Here is a 16397-nt window from a genome sequence, read left to right as displayed (position 1 = left end):
TAAAAACCATTGTTTTTAAAATGTGTAGCCCGTACGCACTTCGCGAGTGGGGATAGAACAGCAAATCAGGTCATCAAAATGTTCAACGCAGCACATGCTCGTTCAGTAGATGCTTCTTCATATGGCTTAGTTGGGACCGGACTGCATGTGACTGGACCTTAAGAATGGGGCAGCAGGAAGCCACAGACAGAGTTATATAGTGGCAGGAGCAGGGTCCCCAACAGCACAGAGTATATCAGGAGATGAGTGATGGGTGGGACAGGGCTGCATGTGAAAGGGGCAGTGGCATAATGTGAGGAAGGGAATGGAGGCAGCACAAAGCCACAGACTGAGAGTTATATAGTGGGAGGAGCTGGGTCCCTAGCAGCACAGAGTATATCAGGAGATGAGTGATGTGTCAGTGAGGACAGGGCTGCATGTGACAGGGGCAGTGACATGATGTGAGGAGGGGAATGGAGGCAGCAGAAAGCCACAGACTGAAAGTTATAGAGTGGGAGTAGCAAGATCCCCCAGCAGCACAGAGTATATCAGGAGATTATTGATTTGTCAGTGAGGACAGGGCTGCATGTGACAGGGGCAGTGACATAATGTGAGGAGGGGAATGGAGGCAGCAGGAAGCCACAGACTGAGAAGTTAAAGGAAAAGAGTCCCAATACCACAGAACAATGATGAAATTATATTATAGAGTCACACACATATCTACATAAAATTATTTTTAAACACTTTAGTTATTTATGTAGGAAACCGCTGCGCAGCGTGAACCAGCAATGGACATAAATGCATCTACAATGAAACACTAAGCAGCAGTATGTGATGATCACCAATAACATCATCGTTAGATCATACTGGAGTTTGGCTGCATGTGCCGCGAGTACTCGCAGGAGTCACCTTGCAAATATCTCTCTGCTTCATGTTTGTATATAGAGGAGTTATGAGCTAATTCAAACAAACAGAAGAAGTTCAGAGAAGGAAAAAAAAAAAAAGTTAAACAGGAGTGTTGTGGAGGTCATACCAGGACATGTGAGCACTGAGCAGGGTGTAAGGAGGTGTAATGTTCCCATGCAGTCCATGGCACCAACCTGGGTATCAGCCGTCAGTGCACTCCAAGTTACAACATTGCCCGTGCCAGTACATTGGCTGACTGGTAGCGTCACTGCAGCTGGAGAAGCCCGAGACTTAGCAGGGTAATACTGTGCCAAAACTTCTGCTAAATTCATTTCCAAATCTTCTACTGATATTTTAAATAAAAAAATAAAAAAAAGTTACTTAGAACAATAGTATAAAATGTAATTATAGAATTAGTTTTTATTTGTTTAAAAAGTTGATCCCAGCGGCATGATTTAGCAGCGCCCTGCGTTCATATAGCCGCCGCCCAAGTCAGAGTGCGATCCCGCCCCGTAGGCAAGTCTGCAAATGGCTTGGGAAAATATCGCAGCTCAGTCTAAAGCTACAAATCTATTCGCAGTCCACTCGCCATCGCATGAGTTTCCCAGACTGTGCGTAACCCAGAACCTTCTCTGCCGATGCGACAGGAACAGTTTGGACAAGACCGGAGCTGATGTCACAGACCAACCTTGAAACCGCGTGGGCACGCCTGGTTTTTTCCCTGACACTCCCAGAAAATGTCAAGGTGACACCCACAAATGCCGGCTTCCTGTCAATCAACTTGTCTAGCGATTAGAAAAGATGCTGTTTTTTTTTTTTTTTTGCAGTATGGTCTCAGGCAAGCGCGCTCCGATTCGTACGCATGTGCCCGCTGTTTGATAATCGTCTGTGGTGCGAAATCGCAGGTCAGCGATTAGATCTGAATAACCCCCCATAGCTCACAGACAATCAAATGTAACAGCCCCTGAGTTCGGCGGCTGCGTGGGATGCTGGGCGAACCCGGAGGTTTTTTTTTTTTTTAAAGTGACACTAAGGGCCTAATTCTGGTTAACTCAGAAGGGACCAAAATAATCCCCATTCTGATGGTAGGGGGCATGAGTGTATTTGCGCATGTGCAGACGACATGTGCGAACGCCTTCGGCGAGTATCGCACATCACGCGGGTAGGGGCGAGTTCCTAGCGGATTCATTGGGCGCCAAACTGTTCTACTTCTAGGATCTCAACATTAAACAAACTGATTTACTGCGCTCTAGTAAAGATCGTTCCATAGGACAATGGTCTTATTTATTATTTTATGGTGCAACTGGCACCGGGAAGGAGGAGATCTGCACTCTGGCCCCTGAGACCGGCATGTAGATAATGGTGCGATGATACTGGGCATTGCCACACAACGTTGTTCACTTAATACCTAGAAAATATGTCCCAAGTGCGTTGGTCATATTTAGTCGCCGCCCGAGAATGCCGACACCAGAATGTCAGCACATTGCATGCCGACACTGGCATAACACTTACATTCATCAACGATAAATATATTACACCTTTCACGTGACAATAACCGACTTACCACAACATTGGGTGTCAACATTATAAGCACATGGCCCAAATCTCATGTAATCGTGGCTATAATGAAGGCCCTCCGCACACAATACAAGGGGCAAGCCCACTTCCCATTACCCTGTTAAAGTGACATCCTGCAGCCGCAACGTTATGGGCAGACTGTGCCCGGTGGCAGGAGAGGAGTTAACTGGCAGCGTTTGACCTGGTTGAGAAATAGACGTAACCGGCATTTAATCCGTCTCATTTCCCTGAACATGTAACCGTTGAGTTTATACAGCGTAACCCATGTTCCTGGTGAATACGTAAACAGGAGCATTACACAAGAGCTGCCTTTGTTCTTTGTGGTAGTAACAAGATTTATTAGGAACTTTAGAAAAAGCCGTTCTCTATGTTTCCTCTATTTATTTAACGAGCAGGCTCCTGCAAATTGGGGATATTTATGTCCTAGTCCTGGGTTACCGTATGACGGCAAAACACAAGCAGAGATGGGGGATCTGGTTAGAGACACACCAGGACAACGCATCGCGGACAATGTACCAATATATTATTGCGCAGGCAGTGTAATCGCCTTGTATATAATTACAGGACACGCTTACTGCTAAGTCACAGCAATGAGAATGCAGCACAGGAACTATTGTTACCATGGAGGTATGAGGCCTGGTATGCCTCACCTTAGTAAGATCAGTGGTTCCTAGGATGCATTTTGTTAATATGCCACTTTACCGAATGATCACATTAATGCAGCAAGTTAGCGGAGATCGCTGTAGGTTTGTTGATGTGTTGCATACCCTCCCAACTGTACCTTTTTTGCAGGTACAGCACCCTTTTTTTGGCCTGTACCGGTCAAAAAGGGCTTTGTACCAGTTTTCTGGGTCTCCGACTCTCCATTGAAAGTATAGGAAAGGGGGCATGACCATGGCCCTTTCCGAATTTTTACAGCGAGTTTATGCCCTTCAGAATCTGGAGGGTATGGTTTTGCTATATTGGGTGTTACAGTACCCAAAGTATAAGGTTTTCCTTGAAAGAAAAGAGCCAAGGGACACAACAGATCAGTAGGGGAAGGAGAGGAGCGGAGAAGGACGACTTTGTATGACCGACAGACGGTACTGCTGATTCGTAACAGTACAGTTACTGACCTCTGACCCCTGACCCCTCTCAGCCATGTCAATATCATTACCTGGAAAAGTTCAAACACCTCTCAGGGGGATGCAGTTAGAATCCCGGCCGCCAAAATCCCGACACTTTCTCCCTCTATGGGTGTCCACGACACCCATAGAGGGAGAATAAATTAGTGTGCCGAGCGAAGCACAGCGAGCCCGCAAGGGTAGGGGGGGGGGGGGCGATCCACATCCCCCCTTGTCGGGATTTCGTCGGTCAGGATTCCGGTGTCGGGATTTTGACTGTCGGGATTCCGACCGCTGGGATTAAGTACCAATCCCCTCTCAGGACATGGTTTGTAGAATTATTACATACTAATAAAGGGAGCAGGCATATGCTCTCCCATCTCAGTCTGCCCAGCCCCGTTCTCTCTGCTGCATGGTCCCCCTCCAGAGTGGACTGTTCCATCACTGCGGAGAGAGCCGGGAAGGCAGATACAATACGCACCACCGCGATTGTTCTATAGCTGTAAGGATACGGTGTTCAGGATGCTAGCAATCGGAATACTGTGTCCCAAAGGGGTGCCGGATGACCTCCCGACCAGCGGGAATCCGACAGTCAGTATACCGACATCTGAATCCCGACTGTTAAATGCACGACAGTTGGGATCCCGACTGATAGGGGCTAGTCTCCGACCTCCATAGAGGGACAAATGAACCGGTGGTGAGCACTGCAAGGTGCTTCGAAGCGCTCGCCCCCCTGACGATGTGGGTCTAATGGCCGCCGGAAACCCGACTGTCGGGCCACTATACCACACCCTCCAACAGAACGGCTACATACAGAAAACAGTATATATATATATATATATATATATATATATATATATATCTCTATATATCATCATCATCATTTATAACTAGACCACATACCGTAAATACCAACACAATGCAAAATCAACAGGAAACAAAGGCAAAATGTGCTGCAGTGGAAAATCTGTAATAACTTTGTAACTGGTTTTTAAAATTCCAAGGTAAAAAAAAATGGTTTAATTCTAGAAAACTGCAGCAACATTTATATTATTATTTAGGGACAAAATAGCCACACGGCGAGGTCAGGCATAGAAGATGTAGGTGGGTGCTAAAGACGAGGACAAAACATTTGTCGATACAATGCAACGTAAGTGTATTTCTATTCCTCAAATCCATCTAGACTCCTTGAGCGTTAACCAGCCCTTCTAGTCTCGCCATGACTCGGTAGCGCCAAATGTCTTTGCCTGCGACTTTTCCAGTAAAACACTAAGGTACAATTTCATGCTGCATATCATTTTACTCAGCAGAACCTGCTTGTGCATCCTATGCACAGCTGGATGACAGTACAGTGTAGGTACTAGATTAGAAGGAATACACACTCACTGTTCTACACGAGGAGACAGGTAAAGTTTGGGGAACACCTGTGTGGCCTCTGCATCTTCAAAGCTGACCGAGAGCAAAGCGACATCATCCCCTGGGTCCTCATTGGCGTCCTACATTGATAAAAGCAGAATAGTGATTGTTGAAGCTCATTTATGCCAAATAAATATAAAACACAAACTGTACACAATTAATTTCCAAATAAGAAATAAATATACATTGTATAATAATTAGGATTACACAAATGCAGTGCCAGACTTTTTGATGTGGGATCACCTGCAGTCTATAGTAGGATACATATTGCTTATTTTTGCTACCAACTCTAAGGGACACGAGGGGTGAAAGTGATGCATTGCACCATTTTTCTGGAACCACAGCTGTAAGGGTGCTATTGTCTGGAAATCCAACGATTCAGGGTGCCATTGGCTGGGGATCCAAGTGGTCAGTTACAAGGTGCCAGGGTGACATTGGCTGGGGATCCAAGGTGCCAGGGTGCCATTAATTGGGGATCCAAGGTGCCAGGGTGCCATTGGCTGGGGATCTAAGGTGCCAGGGTGCCATTGGCTGGGGATTCAAGGTGTCAGGGTGCCATTGGCTGGAGTTGCAGGGTGTCACTGTGCCATTGACTGGAGTTACAGGGTGTCACTGTGCCATTGGCTGGAGTTGCAAGGTGTCACTGTGCCATTGGCTGGATTTGCAAGGTGTCACTGTGCCATTGGCTGGAGTTGCAAGGTGTCACTGTGCCATTGGCTGGAGTTGCAAGGTGTCACTGTGCCATTGGCTGGAGTTGCAAGGTGTCACTGTGCCATTGGCTGGAGTTGCAAAGGTGTCACTGTGCCATTGGCTGGAGTTGCAAGGTGTCACTGTGCCATTGGCTGGAGTTGCAAGGTGTCACTCTGCCATTGGCTGGAGTTGCAAGGTGTCACTGTGCCATTGGCTGGAGTTACAAGGTGTTAGGGTGCCATTGGCTGGGAATCCAAAGTGTCAGGTTGTAAAGCGTTAATTCTAGAATTCTGCACCTAATCTGTGACAAGGGCATATTTTACGAGCTGTAATGATAGACCATGTCTAAATATCTTGCCCCTCAAAATTAAAATCTATCCTCCTCACTGATTAGGTGCAAGGTGCTAGAAGGGACACTTGTCCTGGCATTTCAGAAGAGGGAACTCCATGCAGACTAAGACCCTGATTCACTAAGGCTCGCTAAGCAGTGAGGATTCGGTGCTTAGTGAGCCCTCTAAAGCTGCCTGCTGGGAAATTGTAAGCCTCCCCCCCCCCACCCCCACCCCACGGCATGAACATGCCCTCTGCAATGCGTAAGGATTTAGCATAGAAATCCATTTGCGCTGGAGCGTACGGGATGATTTTTGCCCTGTTCACAAATATAAGTCAGTCTTATGGTGGCTGACACTCGCATACCGATAGGGACGCACATAAAATGCTGGGCGTTCCCATGCGCCATCCCACCCCACCCCTGCGAAGTCCCCAAGCGGTCTGCACAGCGGCCCTGCACATGCATGCACAGAGCCAAAACATTGGTCCCTGGAGCGAATATGCCGGGTACGGATTGTTAGTGAATCAGGCCCTAAATGCATCCCTGACACCAAATGCTTGGGCCCCATCTGGAATCCTGGAGCACATTTGGTGTACTACATTAATAACAAACTACTAAAAAGTAACAAAAAAATACGGTCTATACTATAGGGTGATTTGCTCAATCCCCAACAATGGCACAAGTTCCTGACAGGCTCCAACTGAGGAATACCACGTATGTAGGTGATGGGTACAGTGTATGGGGAGTATGCGTCTATCAATAGTGGGCAGGCTTTGGCGAGTAATGACGGGACTGAGCGTGGCAGCCTATCAGGAGGAGGAACACTGCAGGTAACATAGCGGCTTTATTCTCAATGCAGAACCGACTGCTAATGGGGGAGGCCGGGGACCAGAGGTAGTGGAGTACAGGTGTATATAGACCAGGCATGGCCAAACTGTGACCCTCCACCTGTTGTGAAACTACACATCCCAGCATGCATTGCCATAGTTTTAGCTTTCCCAAATAGAAAAACTGTTGCAAGGCATGATGGGACTTGTAGTTTCACAACAGCTGGAGGGCCATAAGTTTGGCCATGCCTGGTGCAGACGCCTTTTTCTCTATCTATATATATTTTTACACAACATGTTATATCATCACTGTTCTCGACATTGGTCTACAACACACCAAATAAACAATATTTACATAATGGGGTAATTAGTAAGAAGACAAATAATACAGTTCACATAACGCAGAAGGATTACAACAGTCTACTTTTACAATCCTCAGTCACATGTAAACATACAAAGTGCCAGATGTATCAAGCTTCAAAAAGTGAAATTGTGGAGAGTGATAAACAACCAATCAGCTGCCTGTAATTTTTCAAACCCAACCTTGTAACATGACAGGTAGGAGCTGATTAGCTGGCTGTTTATCACTCTCCATTTGATCACTTTTTGAAGCGCGATACATGTGGCCCTAAGTAAGATTACCCTGATATAGATACACAGCCTCATGGTCAGCCACTTACACCGGTAAGGGGAGATGCTGTCGCCGTGACTGGCCGATGCATAGGGCGCAGTATAAGGGATAGGGGCCAGGATGTAGGCTCATTCATCAGTGCTTAGACTTCATGTACTCATAGTCCCAGAGGCCAGTGTCAGCTGGAAACCTCCATTCCAAGGACACAGCAGCGATGCCTCCTCCAACCACATGTGAATGAGGCCCTGTGTCTGGGAGCCAACCGTACTGCTTGCTGTGTGTAGTAAGACAATCATGTGTATTACACTAAAGGGGACTCTATAAAGGACTGTTGGAATATGTGTGGCTGTGATGACAGGGAATAGGTTACTAATTACTGGAATTATTTGACTAGATTTCTGAAAATAAGCTAATTTGATTGAACAGCACCAGCTTATAGACAATCACTGCTGACACATGCACAAAGGCAATCACTGCCGTTTAGTAATGTATCATGTAATGCCGGTACATGAAGTGGGAGGAATGGTGCACGAATCGCAGTCTGAGTTTAGTTACCGTTATTATGTGATATTATATATAACCACACAAGGCGTGCGTGGATAGGGGGGCGACTGGTACAAAATCAGTCAGGAGCAGTGCTGAAATAAAGCTATAAAGCAGAGAGGCAGGTGAGGCGGGGGGGGGGGGGGGGGGGGGGGGGAGATCAGAGTGAAGAGGGTTCTGTTCTGTCCCCAAATGGCTTGGAGTCACTAAGGCCCTTATTCTGGTTGGTGCGGTAATATCCGCGTGCGTTCGTGCCGCCGATGTTTTGTGTCTGCGCATGTGCGAGCGGGACGCACGGCGACATTCCGCATGAAATATGTACACTACGAACAGGGGGTGAAGAGGGGTGTGAAGGGCTGTTTGGGCTCATTACCATATGTTTACACCCCGCGTTTCATGGGCGTTCCCATGCAAACGCTGGGCGTACGTATGGTAATGCGGCCGTGACGCACGTGTAGGGGGCGGACATATGACATCGCCGGATGTCAGCTGCCCGCCCAGATCCCTGCTTTTGCACGAAGAAATGCCTGTGTGGTCTGAGGTCGCGGGAGCTGCCTGGCCACTCGGTCCTGCATTTGATGGTCTGCGACCATCGAATGATGGGGGAGGTTCCCTGAGATGGAGGACGTGTATTCATGAGAAATACACGTGCGGTCCGTTCGGACAGCTTCTTACCGCGTACGGACGGAGTTGGCGATCCGTATGGAAGGCGGGGTTTAGGACGCACGGTGCTGGCCGCATATTCGGATCCGGCCGCACCGATCAGAATAAGGGCCTAAGTGCGGGCATGCGCGGACCTTTCGCCATCAGACTAGCATGTAAAACTGAGTTGCTGTACAAGATTGCATCAGGCCCATTGTACCCACAGGATATACACCAATTCTGGGCCTTTCAATAGGACGCCCCACGCTCTCCTCTATCGCCAGTGCATGCACCGAGTAAGCTGGAATCTCTGGGAAGGTGGCACAGATGCCTTGTGAGGTGTATACTGCACAGATGCCTTGTGAGGTGTATACTGCACAGATGCCTTGTGGGGTGTATACTGCACAGATGCCTTGTGGGGTGTATACTGCACAGGTGCAAATCCCTCCCAGTCAATTCTGAGATGTCCAATAGAGGAAATAGGCACAGTACAGTACAGTATATTGAATGGGGGCAGGGTGAGCACCCTACAACCTGCCCCCACTATATATACCCCAGTCACCCCAATAAATTATAGGTACATAAGACATTCCTGTATTCCAGTGGTTCCCAAACTTTTTTGAATCACGGCACCCCTATAATCATCATTTTTTCATGGCCCCCCTAGGGCAATAGTCCTCTTTAAATATTAAATCAAGAGAATTGTGTTTATATGTCATCCTCAGTGTCCGCTATATGTAATAGACAGGATTCACTAATGCTTGTTTCCTATTACATTGGTCAGAAATAATTTTTACTTGGACAGGGACCACCAATCCAGGGCACCCCTGCAAATACCCCAAGGCACCCCAGGGGGCCACGGCACACAGTTTGGGAATCACTGCTGTATTCTGTTACAGCCGACATGGGATATGGTCACTAGGTCCACAAGCAGATGGTCAACACCATAAGGTCAACATGCATTAAGGTCGACATGACTGTAGGTCAACATTAGGTTGACACAAGCATTCGGTCGACATGGGGTTTTCACTTTTTGAGCCGACATGTGCCGACAGGCGGTATTTCATGCCCTACCATCCACTAGGGGCAGTGCTAGAATAAAATAGTGTGCCGAGCGCAGCGAGCCATGCAAGGGGACGCGGTGCTACATTACAGTGTCCATGTCGACTGTGTCAAACTTCAGGACAAAAAAAGGTGAAAAACCCCAACCTTTGACTGTTGACCTAACTCATGTCGTCCTTCCTGCATGTCGACCATCATGCTGTTTACCCAATGATCCATACCCGCCAACATATAGCAGTCTGCAGTGAGGATATGACATCTCTATAAGACCCCCCATGTAAGACGCAGCGGAGAGCAGCAGCAGGATGTAAGTGTGCAGTGCCGGGTGGCGGCATGTGTAGCTGGAATGTGAGTATATAACAGATAATCCTCGGATCACATTACTCAGGTGCTCCGAGCTCACACACCGAGGTTACACAACTCGCAGCTGGACTGTAGACACATCAAAGTCTGGGTGTGACAGTCATCTGATCCATCCAATCCTTCAGCGTATAGAATATCATTTGCTGGCAGGGGCAGTGGTTGCAGGGCAAGCTGTCAGGGTTTCATTCTCTTGTGTTAAAGTGGACTCGGTTAGTGGAACTTGCATTGGTTTTGTAGCGATGCTCTGGTGTGGTGTAATGGTCAGGTGCATGCTGTCACTGTGGCCCTGGGTAATGACTCTGCATTACCCAGGGCCACAGTGCTGTAAAAACAACAAACGGTTCACAAGTGTAACCTGCACACAGACACCTCCTAACGCTTTACTGCCTAAAGAACACTTCCGGTATTTCCCTAACCTACCGTACAGATTCCCCTCTACCGTACAGATTCCCCCCTACCGTACAGATTCCCTAACCTACCGCACAGATTCCCCAACCTACCGCACAGATTCCCCAACCTACCGCACAGATTCCCCAACCTACCGCACAGATTCCCCAACCTACCGCACAGATTACCCAACCTACAGCACAGATTCCCTAACCTACCGTACAGATTCCCTAACCTACCGTACAGATTCCCTAACCTACCGTACAGATTCCCCTCTACCGTACAGATTCCCCTCTACCGTACAGATTCCCCTCTACCGTACAGATTCCCCTACCTGCTGCACAGATTCCCCTACCTGCCGTACAGATTCCCCTCTACCGTACAGATTCCCCTCTACCGTACAGATTCCCCTCTACCGTACAGATTCCCTATCCTACCGTACAGATTCCCTAACCTACCGTACAGATTCCCTAACCTACCGTACAGATTCCCCAACCTACCGTACAGATTCCCCTCTACCGTACAGATTCCCCTCTACCGTACAGATTCCCCTCTACCGTACAGATTCCCCTCTACCGTACAGATTCCCCTACCTACTGCACAGATTCCCTATCCTACCGTACAGATTCCCTAACCTACCGTACAGATTCCCTAACCTACCGTACAGATTCCCCAACCTACCGTACAGATTCCCCTCTACCGTACAGATTCCCCTCTACCGTACAGATTCCCCTCTACCGTACAGATTCCCCTCACTTACAGCTCAGGTTCAAACTCTGTCTATAATATATGTTGCACGTTTGTGTGCTTAAACCTTGTGTTTATATTGAGCACCCAACCCATGGAAATGTGCCCCAGTGGAAGGTGCGAAAAGCGTCACCGTTTAAACGTAAGCTCCAACTACGCCAGCTCAGACTGGTGCAGTTTCAAAGGTTTATTTTTTTTTGTACATTTGAACCAGTTTTGTATCCTTCCGCATGGAGCATGCACCCCCTTGTTATCCAATTCTTTACAAAAGCTGGGGGAGCACCCACTGTATGCTTAGCAAAGGATCTTCTTTCTTCACTCAGCCACCCGTACACTGCTGTGATGTCTTGCAGCAGTGTATGTCCATCCGATGCCCCGGGAACCAGTTTGGACCTTCCCGGGCAGCAGAAAGGGGGCCAAATCCAGAGATCATATGTGTAGTACATACGATTACTGGATCCGATGCACCAGGAACCGCACATCCGATCTATCGTAACAAAATAAAAGCAGGCCAAATCGGAGCTGTGTGTGGGGCTGCTCAGTGCAAACATCTCTCCCATTTACCACCACTCTGCACTCGGAGGGGGAATTCACTAAAGATTTTAAGGGGTCGATCCTATTAGATGCGAATGATTCGTGAGTGCGCATGTTTACTGCATGGAATTTGCCAAAATCCACTCACACCTCCATAGGGTTGCAAGCAATTTTAAGGGAATTCGGCCAAGCGAAGGGTGCCGGGTCGGGTTAATTCAGGTGCCATTGCCGGCATTTAAATGCGTTGGAACGGAAACCCCTCGTGGCTAATAGGATCGACCCCTATAAATGTAAAGAGGTGATATTGCCCATAGCAACCAATCACATTGGGGGGGATATTACCCCCCCCCGAAGCCCCGCACGTCTCCCTGGCGCGGAGACGGGCAGAGACCCGCAGCGCATGCGCGTCCCAGTTCAGTGTAGCCCCTGTCCGCTGGCGCTCGTCAGAAGGGAGGCTCTGGCGAGCCCCAGCCAAGAATGGCAGGGGCTACATCTGTACATCGCCCGTTAACCGCATCGCCCGCTTTGCCTGCCCAGAGCAAGCGTTGTCCTATATCCACTGCAGGGACCACACTACCCCCGCTGCTGGCTCCAGGCTGCGCCTGAGATCTCATGATAATAGCGAGATCTCGCGCAATGAGCTGGCCGGGCAGGCAGACATCGCATCAATGTGAACTGATCCGCTGTCACCAGGAGGGCGACATCGCCAGAGGGGGGAGTTTACGCTCCCCCAGCTTCGATGGGCAAGATCTTAATACATCTTGTCATTCTCCCCTCGATAATGAGGCGAAGCAGGAAATATTCATGGCCTTGCCTTGGTTATTAACTAACCCGGTTGCTTCGGATCTTGTGCTTATTTACACAGTTGTTACTGATTGATCTAGCACAATCTAAATGATAATAGCTAGAATCTTATTGGTTGCTATGGGTAACATCTCTCCCTCCTACAAACTCTCCCTTTAGGAAATTTACTCCCTCAGGCTTAAGTAGTTAATGCAACTGTGGCTCTTACGCTGTTGTGGAACCACAAGTACCAGCATCCTGGTACCACAACAGCTGCTATGCTGAGCAGGACATGGACTGCTGCTGTGATCTAGAACAATGTATAGTACACACACATACAGCGAGTCGCACACTGTAACTGGCCGCTCTCTGAACTCTGATCGTAGAGGTTAACGCATTGTGCAGAGGCGCGGCCAATCACAGGGCTCCTTCACATCTACTGGAAGTGAACCAGGAGTTACTGGAAGCCGGGATTAATGATAACCAGGCGTCTGCTTCTGGGCACTCCAACATAAACATCTGTTCTGTGCAGCCACAATAGCTGTAATCCGTAACCAGTAAGGGGGATTAAGCCTCTGCCTACGCACAGCCCCATGTAATTGTGCATCCACCTGACGCAGCGCAGCACACACGGCTGCCACCTGGTCTGGTGAGGGTGAGAAAAAGAACATCCGCCCCTCTATAAGGGCTAGGGGGTTAGCGGGAGAGGGGAAGCCACACTTATCTACTTGTCCCTTCTAATGTAGGGCCAGTTGCACTAAGCTTCAAAAGTGATAAACTGGAGAGTGATAAACAGCCAGCCAATCAGCTCCTACCTGTCATGTCACAGACTGTGTTTGAAAAATGTCAGGCAGGAGCTGATTGGCTGGCTGTTTATCACTCTCCAGTTTATCACTTTTGAAGCTTAGTGCATCTGGTCTGGGATACAGTCATTAGATCCCTATGAAGGTCGACACGCACTAGTTCGACCACTGAAGGTCGACAGGAATTAAGTCGACAATTGAAATAGGTCAACATGACTACGGTCAACAGGGTCTGAAGGCTGACACAAGCATTAAGTCAACAGTCAAAAGATCAACGCAGTGCCGACAGGCGAAATTTCATACCCTACATCCACTACGGTGTGGTGGGAGAATATAATAGTGTGCCGAGCGCGGTGAACCATGTGAGGGGTCTGTAACTAGATATTCGTAGGCCCCATAGCAAAGGTTTGTAAGGGCCCCCTATTTAGCAACTGATAGTGACAAATATATGTAAAACATATTACTTAGAGAGTAAAGATGGGCCCCCTTCAGCTCTGGGCCCCATAGCAGCTGCACCCCTTGCACCTACGGTAGTTACGCCCTTGTGAGGGGACACGGTACACTTAGACACGTCCATGTCGACATTCAGGACAAACCTTTTTAACGGGCCTTTAACTCGTGTGTAAAGGTGTCACACACAGGGCGACCTATGACCCTGACCATAGGTTCTGGCATCAGCTGGCAGGAGGAAGTGAGGGGTGGGGTGGGGGTGGCAGCATGGCTCTCCTTTCGATCGGGCAGAAATAGACTTGCCTTCACAGTCTATTTCTGTTCTGATCCCGATGACTGGCGCCGCGCATCGGGATCGAATCGGCATCAAATGCGGCTGTACGTGAGCGATTCAGACTAACTTTCTTTTCCAGTTGAACTATATAGTCCAAATGGTTATCAAGGAGAATTTCGCAGGACTAAAGCTGGATACACACTATGCCATTTTTGGTAATGATACATATGATAACAATATCGTTAAAGTCATCATGCATATCGGTTAGTGTGTACCCAATATATCGTTAACCTATACTACGCAAGATGTACTAAGTCTATAAAGATAAAATGGAGAATGATAAACCACCAGTTGGCCCCTAACTGCAAGTTTTCAAAGATGGCCTGTTGGATGGCAGTCAGGAGCCGATTGGCTGGTAGTTTATCACTCTCTACCCTATCACTTTTTCAAGCTTAGTACATCCCATCCCATAGGCACAATTCAGATTAACGCGAAGGGCTGCGAATTCGCAGCGATGCGGATTGATTGGATGACTGCGCATGTGGGCGGTACGATGTGTACGAAGGGAGCCTGCAATGGCTTCTCATCACAGGCTGCCTGCAGGGTGTCAATCACCCCCGTTTGGAGGGCGGTAACGCAGCGTCCTGGAAAATAGGAGGTCGGGCCGCTGAGTAAGTCTTGAAATACTTGGGGAAAACCATTCAACGGTGAGTTTTTAATGGTTTTCCCCTCATGTGCACGGCTGCGATCGCTTACGCAGCTGTGAACATGGGCGGGGGTAATGCGGATGGCACGGTGGCGTTTACCTGATCGCTGGGCTCAGGTTTGAATTACCCCCATAGTCTGAACATACAAATATGAGAATATCACCAGAACCTGTTCACAGTGGGGTTCCGGTGACGTCACTGAATGATATCCTGAAAGCACTATTATGTTTGTTTCCCAGCAGCACCGATATCATTGACTACATCTGCAGTGACACATATGGCATAGTGTGTATACAGCTTTAATTCAGAACCCTTTTGGACATCCCCCTAATGACTAATTAAGCAATAGCAATCTACTTAATTAGTGCTTTCCTTCACTTCCTTGATGTGCTGAAGTCTCCACATGTGAGTCTGATATGGCTGCCGGGGTGTATGACCCCTGGTCAGCATGTGAGAGACCCCCTGTCAGTGTGTGTGAGAGACCCGTGCCTGTCAGTCAAATGGGGTGTGGTATAGGGTACTCGGTATCCCGATAGTCATTAGCCCGACGTCAGGATCCCGACTGCCTGTACTCAGAATGCATGGTGAGCACAACAAAGACCCTTGCGGGCTCGCTGCGCTTGCCACCTATTCTATTCTACCTCTATGGGGGTCGTGGACCCCCACAAAATACACCAGGCATGAAGGGGAACCTATGAATACAGGACATGTATATCAGGAGTACTGAAAGATACTGTAGTATGAAATCACACCCAGTACATATTTTCCACTGTACAATAAAGCCTAGGACCAAGGGTGTAACCAGAACTTTGTGGGCCCCATAGAAACATAATGAAGGGGCCCCGGTCTCATTGAGTCTTGATAGACACCTTTCCGCAGCCGTTACACATTATGCCACACAGTAGCCTCATTTCACATTAAGATATACAGCACCCTCGGTTCAAACGCCAAATTAGTGCCGCCTGCTCATATTGTGCCACAATAGAACGCCCTGCCGTTCATTTTATGCCACACTATAGTGCCTCCATTTCATACAATGAGCCACTCAAATTATGATACAGCGGCCACCAGTTCAAATTCTACCACAATATAGAGCACCTTACCATTATAGCCATCATGTGATGTCAGCCGGCCACCCCGATCAGACATTGCCATGCCTACTCCAGCCCTCTGCCCTCCCCCCTCACAGTGCAAACGCCTCGGTGAGTGTGTTACTCGCCAATGGCGTTCACACTTGCACATATTCGCCCATGCGCAGATCCCCCACCATCGAAAACGGGATAGAATTCGGACCCGTAGAAACGGGTCTGAATCGGCTCCTTACTTGCTCAGTAGGCAAATCTGGGAAATTAGTATGCAACTTTTTAACCTGGGTCCAGCGACCCTAAGCCTCCGTTACCACCTACAGGCTGCCTGCAGAAGATATGACCCTGATGAGTTCTACTGGACCCAAGAGAAGGAAGCAGAACAGCCTACTACAATGCAGTCAGCTTACATAGCAGAGGACTTAAAGCCAGAAACGGGTTTTCACAAAGCCTCGTGCTAGAACATCCAGCAAGTCACAGGTTCACTGCGGCCGCCAAATACAGCGAGTAGAGACACTGCTAAAATAAGGCTGAAGAGGCGAAAAATCTGAACATT

The 16397-nt window shown here is 48.3% G+C and overlaps 1 protein-coding gene across 2 annotated transcripts in view; it reads right to left on the bottom strand.

The window, feature by feature from the left end:
- The window catches only part of BABAM2 (BRISC and BRCA1 A complex member 2), a 159990-nt gene that overhangs the window by 88016 nt on the left and 55577 nt on the right, over positions 1-16397 (bottom strand). For both annotated transcript variants that reach the window (XM_083175467.1, XM_083175466.1), the window contains exon 7: positions 4953-5062. In XM_083175467.1, the coding sequence (XP_083031593.1) occupies positions 4953-5062 (110 nt within the window). The remainder of the gene's footprint in view (positions 1-4952; positions 5063-16397) is intronic.

Source organism: Crinia signifera, chromosome 3, assembly GCF_055691185.1.
Source record: "Crinia signifera chromosome 3, ASM5569118v1, whole genome shotgun sequence".
Taxonomy (NCBI): domain Eukaryota; kingdom Metazoa; phylum Chordata; class Amphibia; order Anura; family Myobatrachidae; genus Crinia; species Crinia signifera.
The sequence above is the reverse complement of the archived record's forward strand: the minus strand, read 5'-3'. Positions and strand labels throughout refer to the sequence as shown.